The sequence below is a fragment of the Salvelinus namaycush genome, chromosome 4, assembly GCF_016432855.1.
Source record: "Salvelinus namaycush isolate Seneca chromosome 4, SaNama_1.0, whole genome shotgun sequence".
In the NCBI taxonomy this organism is placed as follows: domain Eukaryota; kingdom Metazoa; phylum Chordata; class Actinopteri; order Salmoniformes; family Salmonidae; genus Salvelinus; species Salvelinus namaycush.
Window position 1 is genome coordinate 18,097,106 of NC_052310.1, and position 16,138 is coordinate 18,113,243.

The 16,138-nt window shown below is 43.9% G+C and overlaps 1 protein-coding gene across 1 annotated transcript in view; it reads left to right on the forward strand.

Moving 5' to 3' along the window:
* The first annotated feature begins 3,500 nt into the window (after positions 1 to 3,500).
* The window catches only part of ift140 (intraflagellar transport 140 homolog (Chlamydomonas)), a 47,577-nt gene continuing 34,939 nt past the window's right edge, over positions 3,501 to 16,138 (forward strand). Inside the window, exons 1-9 of the mRNA XM_038991345.1 lie at positions 3,501 to 3,633; positions 4,169 to 4,329; positions 4,566 to 4,787; positions 7,608 to 7,729; positions 8,754 to 8,896; positions 10,793 to 10,968; positions 14,924 to 15,015; positions 15,459 to 15,565; positions 15,889 to 16,028. Of these exons, the coding sequence (XP_038847273.1) occupies positions 4,183 to 4,329; positions 4,566 to 4,787; positions 7,608 to 7,729; positions 8,754 to 8,896; positions 10,793 to 10,968; positions 14,924 to 15,015; positions 15,459 to 15,565; positions 15,889 to 16,028 (1,149 nt within the window). The 5' untranslated portion in view covers positions 3,501 to 3,633; positions 4,169 to 4,182. The remainder of the gene's footprint in view (positions 3,634 to 4,168; positions 4,330 to 4,565; positions 4,788 to 7,607; positions 7,730 to 8,753; positions 8,897 to 10,792; positions 10,969 to 14,923; positions 15,016 to 15,458; positions 15,566 to 15,888; positions 16,029 to 16,138) is intronic.

Sequence of the window (16,138 nt, forward strand, 5' to 3'; positions counted from 1 at the left end):
CTTCGAGACAAGTCTCTGAATGTCTCTGGAGAGACCTGAAAATAGCTGTGCAGTGATGCTCGCCATCCAACCTGACAGAGCTTGATAGGATCTGTAGAGAAGACTGGGAGAAACTCCCCAAATACAGGTGTGTCAAGCTTGTAGCTTCATACACAATGAAGACTCAAGGCTGTAATTGCTGCCAAAGGTGCTTCAACAAAGTAGTGAGTAAAGGGTCTGAATACTTATGTAAATATGTTATTTCAGTTTTTACATTTTAGACATTTGCAAACATTTCTAAAAAAAGGTTTTTGCTTTGTAATTATAGTGTATTGTGTGTAGATTGATGAGGGAAAAAAACTACTTTATACATTTTAGAATAATGCTGTAACGTAACAAAATGTGGAAAAGTTAAGGGATCTGAATGCTTTCCGAATGCACTTTATGTCTCCATATCTGTACAGGTTATGAGAATCTGTATCTTGAAGGAGAGTGCTATTTTTGTATTCAAGTTCGTTTTATTTACAAATCAAATGTATTTATAAAGCCCTTTTTACATCACAAAGTGCTTATACAGAAACCCAGCCTAAAACCCCAATCAGCAAGCAATGCAGATGTAGAAGCACGGTGGCTAGGAAAAACTCCCTAGAAAGGGCAAGAACCTAGAAAGAAACCTAGAGAGGAACAAGGCTCTGAGGGGTGGCCAGTCCTCTTCTGGTTGTGCCAGGCGGATATTATAAGAGTACATGAATGTACTTCAAGATGTTCAAACGTTCATAGATGACCAGCAAGGTCAAATAATAATCAAATAATAATAATAATCAAATAATAATAATCACAGTGCAACAGGTCAGCACCTCAGGAGTAAATGTCAGTTGGCTTTTCATAGCCAAGCATTCAGAGGTCGAGACAGCAAGTGCTGTAGAGAGAGAGGGTCGATAACAGCAGGTCCGGGACAAGGTAGCACATCTGGTGAACAGGTCAGTGTTCCATAATCACAAGCAAAACAGCAGAAACTGAATCAGCAGCACGACCAGGTGGACTGGGGACAGCCAGGAGTCATCAGGCTAGGTAGTCATTAAGTATGATCCTAGGGCTCAGGTCCTTCGAGAGAGAGAGATGGGAGAATTAGAGGGAGCATACTGAAGTTCACACAGGACACCAGATAAGACAAGATCATTTATTTCATTGACCCTAGCCCCCTGGCACATAAACTATTGCTATTACTGGAGGCTGAAACAGGGGGGTCGGGGACACTGTGGCCCTGTACAACAATATCCCCGGACAGGGCCAACGAGGCAAGATATAACCCCACCCACTTTGCAAAAGCACAGCCCCTACACCACTAGAGGGATCAACAGACCACAAACGTACCACCCTGAGACAAGAATGAGTATAGCCCACGAAGATCTCCTTCACCGAGGGGGTGCAAAACCGGACAGGAAGATTACGTCAGTAACTCAACCCACTCAAGTCGAGTATAGCGAAAAAAGCCTGGCACGACATGACGCACCACCCCTCCTAGAGATGGCATGGAAGAGCACTAGTTAGCCAGTGACTCAGCCCCCGTAATAGGGTCAGAGGCAGAGAATCCCAGTCGAGAGAGGGAAGCCGGCCAGGCAGAAACAGCAAGGGTGCCTTGCCGTTTAACTTCGCACCCCTGGGTCAGACTACACTCAATCATAGGACTTACTGAAGATATGAGTCTTCAGTAAAGACTTAAAGGTTGAGACCGAGTCTGCGTCTCTCACATGGGTAGGCAGACCATTCCATAAAAATTGAGCTTTATAGGAGAAAGCCCTGCCTCCAGCTGTTCATTTAGAAATTCTAGGAACAATAAGGAGGCCTGCGTCTTGTGACCGTAGCGTACGTGTAGGTATGTACAGCAGGGCAAAATCGGAGAGATAGGTAGGAGCAAGTCCATGAAATGCTTTGTAGGTTAGCAGTGAAACCTTGAAATCAGCCCTAGCCCATGAAACCAGTGTAGAGAGGCTAGCACTGGAGTATCAAATGATCAAATGTTTTGGTTCTAGTCAAGATTTTTTACACTAACTGAGTGCTTTATCCGTGTAGCCGGAGAGTAGAACATTGCAATAGTCTAATCTAGAAGTGACAAAACCATGGATTAGTTTTTCTGCATCATTTTTGGATAAACATTTTCAGATTTTTGCAATGTTACGAAGAAAAAAGCTGCCCTTGAAATATTCTTGATATGTTCGTCAAAAGACAGATCAGGGTCCAGAGTAAGTCCGAGTTCCTTCACAGTTTTATTTGAGACGACTACAACCATCAAGATTAATTGTCAGATCAAACAGCAGATCTCTTTGTTTCCTGGGACCTAGAACTAGCATTTCTGTTTTGTCAAAGTTTATAAGTAAAACATTTGCTGCCATCCACTTCCTTATGCCTGGGACACAGGCTTCCAGGGTAGGCAATTTTGGGGCTTCACCATGTTTCATCGTAATGCACAGCTGTGTGTCCTCCGCATAGCAGTGAAAGTTGACATTCACCAAGAGGTAGAATATATAGTGAAAAAATATTTGTCCTAACACGGACCATTGAGGAACACCGAAACGTACAATTGATTTGTCAGAGGACAAACCATCCACAGAGACAAACTGACATCTTTCTGACAGATAAGATCTAAACCAGGCAAAGTGTAGACCAACTAGGGTTTCTAATCTCTCCAAAAGAATGTGGTGATCGATGGTGTCAAAAGCGGCACTAAGGTCTAGGAGCACGAGGACAGATGCAGAGCCTTGGTTTGACTCTATTAAAAGGTAATTTACCACAGTACTATTTGGACAAAGCTTATAGCAAATAAAGTTAAATAAAGGTTAGATAAATAAAAATAAACTATGATGGGGTCTAAAACTAGACTGGAGCGTTTCTTATACATTATTCGTCTTTAGGAAGCCAGTGAGTTGCTGCGCAACAGATTTTTCGAAAAATGTTGAGAGGAATGGGAAATTTGATATAAGCTGATTTTTTTTTTTTTTTTTTTTTCAGGATGTATTACTACTACTTTTAGTGAGTTTGGTACACATCCGGAGGATAGGGAGCCATTTATTATGTTCAACATAGGAGGGCCAAGCACAGGAAGTAGCTTGTTCAGTAGGTTAGTTGGAATAGGGTCCAGAGCTGTAGGCAAACCTGTAAAAATCTAAAGGTTGTGAGCAACATTCGATAACTGCGATTTACTCTCTAATTTCCAGTAACTCCTCCTTGAACTGTATGACGTAGATGGGGAGTGATTTGTGAAAGGGTTAGAAAGGCTGGACAGGGTTGGGGTTTGAGTGGTGTAGTGGGAGGAAAAACGGGAGGGAATTGGTGTCTATGGCTCTATTTCACTTTCTGAGAGGAATAGGACTAATGAAGATAATTTAATGTGGGTGGGCCGTGACTGGCCTCATACTCCAGTACAGTAGGTGGCGGTAAATGCGCCTTAAAGGTTGGATGCGATCTGCCAATCCACTATCAAAGAAGAAGAAGGACTCACCCTTTCCGATGAGGTTGTCGGGGTAACTAGAAAGGACGCTTTTATCCCTCACACCGCAGCAGAGCAAAACCACAACACTGGACTTTTGCCATTGATGTTGTTACGACTATTTACCTTTTTTTTGGACTGCACATAGTTAGAAGAAAGCTTATCAGGTAACTTCTCTATTCTCAGCATTTGGAACTCTAAATTCATCGTAAATTGTAGCAAGCCGTTTTAATGCTAACGGGAGCTAACCATGGCATGCTATTTTTTGCAAAAGGCCCCAATGGATTAACGTTAGCTAACGGTAACTAGCTAATGCTAGCTAGCTGGTAGCCAATATTGAGTTAGCATAGCGAAGATACCAAGTAAGCTAGCTTGTATTTTGTTGTAACTTTGTCCAATAAATATCCACATAAGTCACAATTAACTAGGGGACCCAGTTGTACGGACATGTCCATTTGAATTAGCAGTTAGCTAACGCCAGCTACCCAAATGTCAGAGTGATCATTCCAGCAGTTTCTAGCTAGCAAACGTTAGCTAGCTAACTTACTTGACAGCAGCGGCTGCTGATCAAGTCACTTGATGCAACACATACATTATATTTTACAGTGTACATTTTCTTGGGACCCCTCTCCTTATCATCCTCCATTCCTCCTCCTAATGTTCCTCTTCCTCCTTTTCTTCCACCTCCTCTCTACATATAAGGGGGCACCGGGGACATGGCGGTGTACTTTGATCACCGTATCGAGGCCCCTGAATCAAGCGGGGGCCCCTCTCAGGTGGCATGGCATCCCACTCAGCCTGTACTAGCAGTGGCCTCCAACAGCCCCACCACCGGGGGCAACATCGACCTTTACCTCCAACAGGTGAACCCCCTCACCACACACTGCAGTTAGTCAGAGTTGCACCCATCCTGTCCTCAATCTGCAATTGACCAAATTATGCTATAGATTGACTGCATTGCCACATCAGACATCAGTCTGTAGCTTCATGTTTATCAATTGCAATAACCCCAATAAACACTTGAAGAGTGGAAAAGATGTAGACAAGTATGAAACTGCTACTAATGCATTGATTGAACTGCTCTCCTGTCATCATGTAGGGGGAGCATGTAGGGAGCTGCCACGTGGACCGTCCCTTCCAGCCCACGGTGCTGCGTTGGCACCCCACCAAGCCTCTGCTGGCTCTGGGCTGGGAGACAGGCGAGGTGCTGCTGCTCACACACCCCTCTGGAGAGCAGACGCCGCTGCCCACCACACATACTGCCTGCATCACCCTGCTGGAGTGGAGCAGCTCCGGCAGCCGCCTGATCACCGGGGATCAGGTGAGTGCGTGTGAACACACAGACAAGTAGACACACACACACACACACACACACACACACACACACACACACACACACACACACACACACACACACACACACACAGACTACTAAGCATTTGAAATACATGCTAGAATATCCAAAGTAGTGAAGATATTTTCATAGTCCTCAGTCTTTGGGCTATTCCATGTAAAAGTCAACCTGAGCATACACAAATAAAGTTAGTCATTTCCAAATGAAACCACATTCATAATTATCCTTAGTCTATATGTTGAAGTGCAGGCTTTATTTGACAAGTTTCGTGGCTGTTACAAAGCTCACAGAGCGTGTTTTTTCACCTACAGCTATTATAGTTACACAGATGAGATGTTAATGAAGCAATACAGACCAAATTGAAGTGTCTTGAGTTTAGTTTGCATGTTCTACAGTCTTGTAAAGATAGGAGGGTGACTGAGACATGCAATGTAACATCCATAACGATTTTTACTTTGGATCATCTTAAAACAGTCTCTGTAATGCTAACTTTCATCAAGGTTTTATATGGTTTATAATTGGTTTCTCTCTTCTCATTGTCAGTATCCTTTTTCCACGGTATGATATCCGTAACATCCATAATGGTTGTGGATGTGATGGATATTGATGTATTTATCTTAGCTTCAGAAGCGTGTGCTTGTTCTGGAATTTATTCTTCAGACTTTCCCTGAAGCAATTGTTGAATTTTTGTGTTCTAGCTACGATTCTCTTGGAAAATATATGCTGAAATGCATTTCTCATACAGTAGTACTCTTTTATTTTTTTAGATAGAAAGATGAGAAGAGTGTTTATCAACAATCTGTGAGTAGTCCTGGAGTGTCATTTTTAAATGAAGGCCCATCTATTTGTAGTATAGGCACATGTACATTTGAAGTCGGAAGTTTACATACACCTTAGCCAAATACATTTAAACTCAGTTTTTCACAATTCCTGACATTTAATCCTAGTAGAAATTCCCTGTCTTAGGTCAGTTAGCATCACCACTTTATTTTAAGAATGTGAAATGTCAGAATAATAGAAGAGAGAATGATTTATTTCAGCTTTTATTTATTTCATCACATTCCCAGTGGGTCAGAAGTTTACATACACTCAATTAGTATTTGATAGCATTGCGTTTAAATTGTTTGACTTGGGTCAAACATTTCGGGTAGCCTTCCATAAGCTTCCCACAATAAGTTGGGTGAATTTTGGTCCATTCCTCCTGACAGAGCTGGTGTAACAGTCAGGTTTTTAGGCCTCCTTGCTCGCACACGCTTTTTCAGACAGAGCGCGTCTCCTTCCTGAGCAGTATGACGGCTGCGTGGTCCCATGGTGTTTATACTTGCGTACATTTGTTTGTACAGATGAACGTGGTACCTTCAGGCATTTGGAAATTGCTCCCAAGGATGAACCAGACTTGTGGAGGTCTACAGTTTTTTTTTATGATGTCTTGGCTGATTTCTTTTGACTTCCCCGTGAGTTTGAAGGTAGGCCTTGAAATACATCCACAGGTACACTTCCAAATGACTCAAATTGTGTCATTTAGCCTATCAGAAGTTTCTAAAGCCATGCCATCATTTTCTGGAATTTTCCAAGCTGTTTAAAGGCACAGTCAACTTAGTGTATGTAAACTTCTGACCCACTGGAATTGTGATACAGTGAATTATAAGTGAAATAATCTGTCTGTAAACAATTGTTGGAAAAATTATTTGTGTCATGCACAAAGTAGATGTCCTAACCGACTTGCCAAAACTATAGTTTGTTTACAATACATTTGTGGAGTGGTTGAAAAATGAGTTTTAATGACTCCAACCTAAGTGTATGTAAACTTCCGACTTCAACTCTATGTTGTCTCATTTTCATATTTTATTACAATATTTCAGGAACATTTTAATACAGAAAAATCTGGTCTAAATTCAAACGGTAAAGGTTAATTTTGATATATAAAGATATAAAAATAACTTATTAGGGTGTGGTGCCTGGCCTTGTATATTATTCAGGCTACCTGTAGTTATGCAATGATAAGGCACTATGTCTTCTGACATTTAAAAAACCTTCCAAGTGACAACAAATGTATTATGATCGATTTTTCTCAAGATATCTTTAAGATTTTAATGTCTATTTCAGACTAACATCATAACGGCGGGGGGCGGCAGGTATCCTAGTGGTTAGAGCGTTGGGCCAGTAACCGAAAGGTTGCTGGATCGAATCCCCAAGCTGACAAGGTAAAAATCTGTCGTTCTGCCCCTGAGCAAGGCAGTTAACCCATTGTTCCCCGGGCCCGAAGACGTGGATGTCGATTAAGGCAGACCCCCGCACCTCTCTGATTCAGAGGGGTTGGGTTAAATGCGGAAGACACATTTCAGTTGAATACATTTAGTTGGACAACTGACTTTTCTTTCCCCCCTATAACATCCATAAAAGTTGTTTTTCCTCTAAAGTAATAAAGGAAATGACAGTCTTTTTTTTGTGTTCAACCATGTGTTCAATCCATGTTTTGACTTAAGACTTAAACCTTTGCTAAGATGTTCAGTTTCCTCAAAAAGCTTGTCCATTTCATGTAACATCTATAACGCTTCTTATTTGCTTTATTTCTACAACATGTCAATATATATAAGTCCGTTTTTAGGGGTATACACTCCCCCCAAGGGGACCTATAGACACACAAATCAAAAGTTTCATTTATATTTTGTTTGTCCATTCTGTGAGACATTAAAGTTGTGATTTTTCTTGCAAATGTAATATCCATAACGCTGGAATCGCCCATTTGGCATGTGTGTTCGAATGTGCTGTCGTTGATCTGTGTAGATGGGAGTTCTCGCATTATGGAAGGTGGACGCTCGAGGAAGACTACAGGGAAGTCACATAGTGAAGCACGACTACACCAAACCCTTAACCTACTGTATCTTCAGACCAGCACCCCCGGGAGAGTGAGTTACTAGAACCCTATAAGTACCCCAAAAGGTTCTGAGTCAGAGCAGGCTATTGTTCTGTATAAGCTCTTGACAAAGAGATTCCTCAATTGATATACTGCATTGGTCCCCAATTACATTAATCTGCAGGTAGATGTTTTACTTGAGCGGATGGACGGGAGACAGGAACATAGTTATAAATCATTTGTACACTGCAAATTGACCTCAAGAAGCCCAAACAGAAATAGTATTTGACAAAAACAGAATAATTTCAAACCTTGATTACATTGGGATACAATCACATATGCCTCTATATTTATGCGTAGGAATAGTTGGGAACAGATTTCCCTAAATTAAAATTACTTTGATCTGAGTTCCTGGTGATTTAACAGTCCTTTATGTCCAACAACGAAAATTATATATCAAGTTTTTATTTTATTGCTCAAAAAACTTGGATGGCCAAATAAAATCAGCATTTGGCCCGAGAGCCGCCTATTGGGGAACCCTGATATACTGTATGTGGATAAATATTTTAGAGTCTGTGTGGTTTTATGCAACTAGTCAATGTTATGGTTAGGTAGGACAACTAATTGTATCCATGTTATCGCTGTTGCGAAATTATCTTTGGTTGTCAATCAATGGCACTGACACTGTCTCGCCCTGCTATTAAGCATTTAAATGCCAAGTGTAAGTTAAGCCAGGCACTGTCTCCCAAATTGTTGGTCGGGACCCAAACCCACTGGTGCATTGCAGTTGTTTCTCTTGGGTGTTGCTCAAGATTTAGCTAGAAAAATTGTTTTGCTTATTCACTGGGTCAGAATGATTAACATTTGAAAGACCTTACCTGTGCTATTTTGACCTTATAGTGCTATTTTTTTTAATCATTGTTTGGCGTAACAATGACCATAGGAGTTGGCAAGACTGCACAAACAGATCTGGGATTCAGGCTAGTGTCAGTGTCACAATGCATAGTTTGGAAACCATTCCACTAAGATCCTGTCCCAGTGTATGATGCTAACTGTGTTTGTGGTCGGGTTCCAAGGGATGTGGCGATGCTGGCGCGGGCGGCAGTGGGCGGGGACGAGAGTGCCCTGGACATGTTCAACTGGAGGAAGGCTGGGAATGGACCGCCGCTCAAGATGGGCCCTCAGGAGGGTCTGGTGTTCTACGTCGGCACGGCAGACGGTTAGACGCTCTCAAACTCTGTTTTTATCTGCATTGTTCCCCTACGTGTGAGTGTGTGTGTGCGTGAGTGAGAGTGTGTGAGAGACCTCTCGCCTCTGGGCCTGTAGAGGAATTCCTCCAAACCAGGCACTCAACAGTTAGAGTGTGTTTAGCTTTTGTGCACTGCCCACATGGATGCAAAGTAGTCACATTTCGGCGAAATTCGCCGTTTTGAATCCAAAATAGGTGACCTATGTGATTCGTGTAGATCCGATGAGAAAAGTTTGGGTGGGGGGCTTTGGATGACTACTGACTGTATGCGAACGACTGATGCGCATTTGGAGCAGTACTGACTGTATCCAGGGCTCAGCCAATCGTTCACATAACAACAGAATGCAGCACGCGACTGAAGAGACTACCGATTTGCTAGTTACAGCATCAGCGTGCGCTCTGGCAAGACAGCAGAGAGTGAAAAGGCAGTTTGTGTCCATACCTTTGCCAGTTAACTTACAGCAGCGCGTCCCCTGAACAATAACGAAGAGGTAGGTGAGAAGCCTGACCACCAAGACGAGGTGAGAAGGTGATGAAGCGTACTTCATGAGTTGTAACCAAAAACAACTGGCATTTGGAAAGTTTGAGGTGAGGTAGAAAGTGTGGTGGAACAAGTATTGTTAGCATTGTTAAGTCACTTATCTTGCTAGCTGGATCAAATTATCCGTTAGCTAGCCAGAGAACATTAGCCAACTTAACTGATCAAATAATTGAGTTTATGGTGTGAAAATTAGCTGGCTAATAAAGTCAGACAGCTAACGTACGTTAGTTAGCTAACGTTACAACATCAGATGAGCTAACGTTAGTAACCTAACCAATTCGCTATAGTATTAACTGGTAACGTTATACTACTCCTTGCTGTTCCTCAAGTTATAAGGCGTTAGTTGCTTACAGGACCATGGCAATCTGTGTGAAATGTTAACTAGCTAACAAACTAACTACTATCTGCGAACTGATGTTTTCCCTCTACAGTATGTGGTTAATTTTCAGAATGGGAGAATTAGGTAAAAATGAGTCGTTGCTTGTTAAACAAGTGTAGCTGGAGATGGACCTGGCTTAAGCTGGATGCCACTAGAGGTGAAAGGAACCCCACACACGTTCTCTCTTTCTCAATATAGTGGATAAAAGAGGTGTACTCTGCCTTAAAGAGATCAATTATGCCAACGAAAGGTATCATGCTCTGCTGGCACATTGTAGAATAGATGTCCACAGGCAGAAAGTGTACAATGTAATAATGTGCAGTGTAGCCCAAAGATATTGCTTTTCTTGTGTTGAACTTGACAGTAACACTTGTGTGTGAGTGAGGGGGGATTATTAAAAAAAAATACTCGGTGAATGTTATTTTTGCACACATGTAGCCTTGTGCTACATGTCTACTACAGTGGCCACAAAATAGAGCAAAAATAGAATGCCTCTTTGTTTCATTCTATTTCTACGTAAGATGTTTTTTTCCCAAGTGCAATATTTAGATGTGTGTGTGGTCACAAGCGTTCTATTATAAAGGCTGTCAAATTAGTGTATTGTTTTCTCTCAAGACTTGAGTGTCATTTGCAGTAAATTCTAGGCAACAAATAACATTGGATTGCTTTCTTCACATTTTTAAGCTATGAGTTAGGTTCACATTAACCACTTTTTATTTCACACACAGAGATGTAGATCATGTAGATCATATTCTTTGTTGTTTAATTAGTTAAAATTTGCATTTCCCCCTAGCAGGGATTTCTTTGCATGTTTTAGTGCAAAAAACAAAGTTTCACCTTTTTGGGCCCTCAGCGGTTTGCATCCCTGTGCCCAGTGTAATTAAGTAAATTTGAAGCAGCACTGTCACTGTGTTAGCCTAAGTGTGTGTATTGACTCTGTGCCTAGGCAAGGTGCACTGTGTGGATGAGCATGGCAGGAGCAGCCCAGTGCTCAGTGTGGACGGCTCCATCCAGAAGCTCTTCTATCTGAAGAGGAGAGAAGTCCTAGCCGTTGTCACGGAAACCCTTTTGCTGTCGCAGTACACTCTGGGACCTGAGGGGGGAGCCCAGGAGCTCATGAAGGTACATATCAAATTTTATTTTTCACAATTTTTATTTTTTATTTAACTAGGCAAGTCAGTTGAGAACACATTTACAATGACAGCCTAGGAACAGTGGGTTAACTGTGTAGTTCAGGGGCAGAATGACAGATTTTTACCTTGTCAGCTTGGGGATATGATCTAGCAACCTGTCGGTTACTGGCCCAACGCTCTAACCACTAAGCTACCTGCCGCCCCACATGCGCCAATAACAACAGGTGTAGACCTTACCGTGAAATACTTACTTACAAGCCCTTAACCTACAATGCCGTTTAAGAAATAGAGTTAAGAAAATATTGACTAAATAAACTAAAGTAAAAAAGAAAGAAAAAGAAAATCAAAAAGTAACACAAGAAAATGACATAACAATAACGAGGCTATATACAGGGGGTACCGGTACTGAGTCAATGTGCGGGGTACAGGTTAGTCGAGGTCATTTGTAAAGTGACTATGCATAGATAGTAAACAGCGAGTAGCAGCAGTGTAAAATTAAGGGGGGTCAATGTAAATAGTCCGGGTGGCCGTTTGATTAATTGTTCAGCAGTCTTATGGCTTGGGGTAGAAGCTGTTATGGAGCTTTTTGGTCCTAGACTTGACGCTCCGGTACCGCTTGCTGTGCAGTAGCAGAGAGAACAGTCTAGGACTTGGGTGACTAGAGTCTTTGACAAATTTTGGGGCCTTCCTCTGACACCGCCTAGTATATAGGTCCTGGATGTCCGGAAGCTTGGCCCCAGTGATGTACTGAGCCGTACGCACTACCCTCTGTAGCGCCTTACAGTCAGATGCCGAGCAGTTGCCATACCAAGCGGGGAAGCAACCGGTCAGGATGCTCTTGATGGTTTAGCTGTAGAACTTTTTGAGGATCTGGGAACCCATGCCAAATCTTTTCAGTCTCCTGAGGGGAGAAAAGGTTTTGTTTTGCCCTCTTCATGACTGTCTTTGTGTGTTTGGACCATGTTAGTTCGTTGGTGATGTGGTCACCAAGGAACTTGAAACTCTCGACCCGCTCCACTACAGCCCCGTCGATGTTAATGGGGACCTGTTCGGACCGCCTTTTCCTGTAGTCCACGATCATCTCCTTTGTCTTGCTCACATTGAGGGAGAGGTTGTTGTCCTGGCACCACACTGCCAGGTTTCTGACCTCCCTATAGGCTGTCTCATCATTGTCGGTGATCAGGCCACTGTTGTGTCATCAGAAAACTTAATGATGGTGTTGGAGTTGTGCTTGGCCATGCAGTCCTGGGTGAACAGGGAGTACAGGAGGGGACTAAGAACGCACCCCTGAGGGGCCCCAGTGTTGAGGATCAGCGTGGCGGATGTGTTGTTGCCTACCCTTACCACTTGCGGGCGGCCCGTCAGGAAGTCCAGGATCCAGTTGCAGAGGGAGGTGTTTAGTCACATGGTCCTTAGCTTAGTGATGAGCTTTGTGGGCACTATGGTGTTGAGCTGTAGTCAATTAATAGCATTCTCATATAGGTGTTCCTTTTGTCCAGGTAGGAAAGGGCAGTGTGGAGTGCTATTGGGAAAGGGGGATACCTAGTCAGTTGTTCAACTGAATGCCTTCAACTGAAATGTGTCTTCCGCATTTAACCCAACCCCTCTGAATCAGAGAAGTGCGGGGAGCTGCCTTAAATCGACTTCCACATCTTCGGCGCACAGGGAACAGTGGGTTAACTGCCTCACTCAGGGAGATTGCGTCATCTGTGGATATTTTGGGGTGGTTGGAATTGGATTGGATTGGGTCTAGGGTTTCTGGCATGATGGTGTTGATGTGAGCCATGACCAGCCTTTCAAAGCACTTCATGACTACCGACGGAAATGCTACGGGGCGTTAATCATTTAGGCAGGTTACCTTCACTTTCTTTGGCACAAGAAACGGAGAAACACACAGTCGTCCGGAACAGCTGGTGCATGCATGCTTCAGTGTTGCTTGCCTCAAAGTGAGCATAAAAGGCATTTAGCTCGTCTGGGCAGCCCTTTGTAGTCCCGCTCCTTGAAAGTGGCAGCTCTAGCCTTTAGCTCGGTGCGGGTAATCCATGGCTTCTGGTTGGGATATGTGCGTACGGTCACTGTGGTCACAACGTCGTCAATGCACTTATTGATGAAGCTGGTGACCGAGGTGGTATACTCCTCAATTATTTATTTCTTCATGGAAACCCTTTTGCTATCGCAGTACACTCTGGGACCTGAGGGGGGAGCCCAGGAGCTCATGAAGGTACATATCAAATTTTATTTTTCATTTTTAACTAGTCAAGTCAGTTAAGAACAAATTCTTATGTTCAATGACGGCCTAGGAACAGTGGGTTAACTGCCTTGTTCAGGGGCAGAACGACAGATTTTTACGTTGTCAGCTCAGGGATTCGATCTTGCAACCTTTAGGTTACTAGTCCAACGCTCTAACCACTAGGCTACCTGCCGCCCCAATGCCATTGGATGTATCCCAGAAGATATTCCAGTCTGTGCTAGCAAAACAGTCCTGTAGCGCCCCCCCCCCCCCCCCCCCCCCCCCCCCCCCGAGCGAGTCACTGGTACTTCCTGCTTTAGTTTTTTCTTGTAAGCAGGAATCAGGAGGATAGAATTATGGTCAGATTTGCCAAATGGGGGGGGGGGGGGGGGGGGGGGGGGGGGGGGGGGGGGGGGGGGGGGGCTTAGTCTTAGTGCCAGCATCGGTTTGGGGTGGTAAATAGGCAACTACGAATAATATAGATGAGAGCTCTCTTGGTAGATAGTGTGGTCTCAGGCGAGCAATCTACCTCAGGCGAGCAATACCTCGAGACTTGTTTAATATTAGACATCGCACACCATCAGTTGTTGACAAATAGACACAAACCCCTGCCCCCTGTCTAACCAGACGTAGCTGCTCTGTCCTGCCGATGCACGGAGTAGCCAGCCAGCTCTATATTATCCGTGTCGTTGTTTAGCCACGTCTCGGTGAAAGATAAGATATTACAGTTTTTAATGCCCCGTTGGTAGGATAGTCTTAATCATAGATCGTCCAGTTTGTTTTCCAATGATTGCACGTTGGTCAATAATACGAATGGTTGTGGTGGTTTACCTACTCGTCTGCTAATTCTTACAAGGCACCCCGCCCTCCTCCCCCTTTTTCGCCGTCTTTTCTTCAGTCGGATGACGGGGATTTGGGCCTTGTCTCGACAAAGCAGTATATCCTTCGCGTCGGACTCATTTTTAAATTTTTAAATGTATTTTTTACCCCCTTTTTCTCCCCAATTTCGTGGTATCCAATTATTAGTAGTTACTGTCTTGTCTCATCGCTACAACTCCCTTACGGGCTCGGGAGAGACGAAGGTCGAGAGCCATGCGTCCTCCGAAACACAACCCAACCAAGCCGCACTGCTTCTTAACACAGCGCGCATCCAACCCGGAAGCCAGCCGCACCAATGTGTCGGAGGAAACACCGTACACCTAGCGACCTGGTCAGCGTGCACGGCGCCCGGCCCGCCACAGGAGTCGCTAGTGCGCGATGAGACAAGGATATCCCTACCGGCCAAACCCTCCCTAATCCGGACGACGCTAGGCCAATTGTGCGTCACCCCATGGACCACCCGGTCGCGGCCGGCTGCGACAGAGCCTGGGCTCGAACCCAGAGTCTCTGGTGGCACAGCTAGCACTGCGATGCAGTGCCTTAGACCACTGCGCCAACTGGGAGGCCCCGTGTCGGACTCATTAAAGAAAAAATATTTGTCCAGTTCGATGTGAGTAATCTCTGTTCTGATGTCCAGAAGCTCTTTTCGTTCTTAAGAGACGGTAGCAGTAACATTATGTACAAAATGAGTTACAAACATTGTGAAAAATCGAACAAAATAGCACAGTTGGTTAGGAGCCCGTAAAACGGCAGCCATCTCCTCTGGCGCCATTACTTAGAACTGTCAGTTCAATTCAAGTGTGTGTGACTGTGTTTATGTGTTCTGTTGTCACAGGTGAAGCTGAGTGGGAAAAGTGGCCAAAGCGCAGACATAGTTTCAACAGAGACAGGCCTCCTCATCACAGCTACAGGGGAACAGGTCATCAGGTCAGACTCACACACACACACACACACACACACACACACACACACACACACACACACACACACACACACACACACACACACACACAAGTAAGCATTTTATGGTAAGGTTGTATTCGGCACATGTGAAAAAAATACAATTTTATTTGATTTTGCTATCCTTGTGGGGACCAAACAATTGATTCCCATTCAAAATCCTATTTTCCCTAACCCTTAAACGTAACCTTTAACCTTAACTCCTAAACCTAATTCTAACCCTAATCCCTCATTCTAAACTAGAAATTGTCCTTGTGGGGACCAGCGAAATGTCCCCACTTGTCCAAATTTTCCTTGTTTACTATTCTTGTGAGGACTTCTGGTCCCCACAAGGATAGGAAAACCAAACACAAGGATAGGAAAACCAAACACACACACTGACTGTGTAGCTAACATACATTGTGTTGTAGGCTCTGGGACTTGGAGAGGGATGACAACTATGTGCTTTCTCTGGATGAGAGCCTTGGCTTTGAGAAAGGAGAGGTGTTGAACTGTGTCTCCTACTGCACAGCCAAAGGTAGGAATGAACATTACTGGCATTCTGAAAAATTGGGCTAATGGTGAGCTATGGTAGACTTACGTTAAATGGATTACAATTACACAGTATACATCCACTAGCCTAGTCCCAGATCTGTTTGTGTTAGCTTGCCAGCAACTCCTATGTCCATTGTCTCTACTGCACACTGTTTATGACAATGGCCACCATTGGAGTCGGCAAGATTCTATGCTATGCATTTACCTCTCGAATAGGCAATTCTTTGTTTAATCATATTTAGGCATAGAATTGGGCATATTTGTATTGTTTCATGATGTCGCCCTCACTCCCCTGCGTCTTTCCAGAGATCCTAGCTGCAGGCACCAACAGGGGGCGTATAGCTCTGTGGAGGATGGTGAGCCAGCCCAACACCAGGACAGACACCAAGGCCCAGTGGAAACTACAGACACCCACGGAGATCGAGGGCAATGTCACCCAGCTCCAGGTACACTACTTTACTACAGTACCACATTATACTACAGTACTACATTATACTGTCTTGACACTTTGCGATGACTCAGGCACAGTGTAATATATCCTCGTCCATCACCTCTC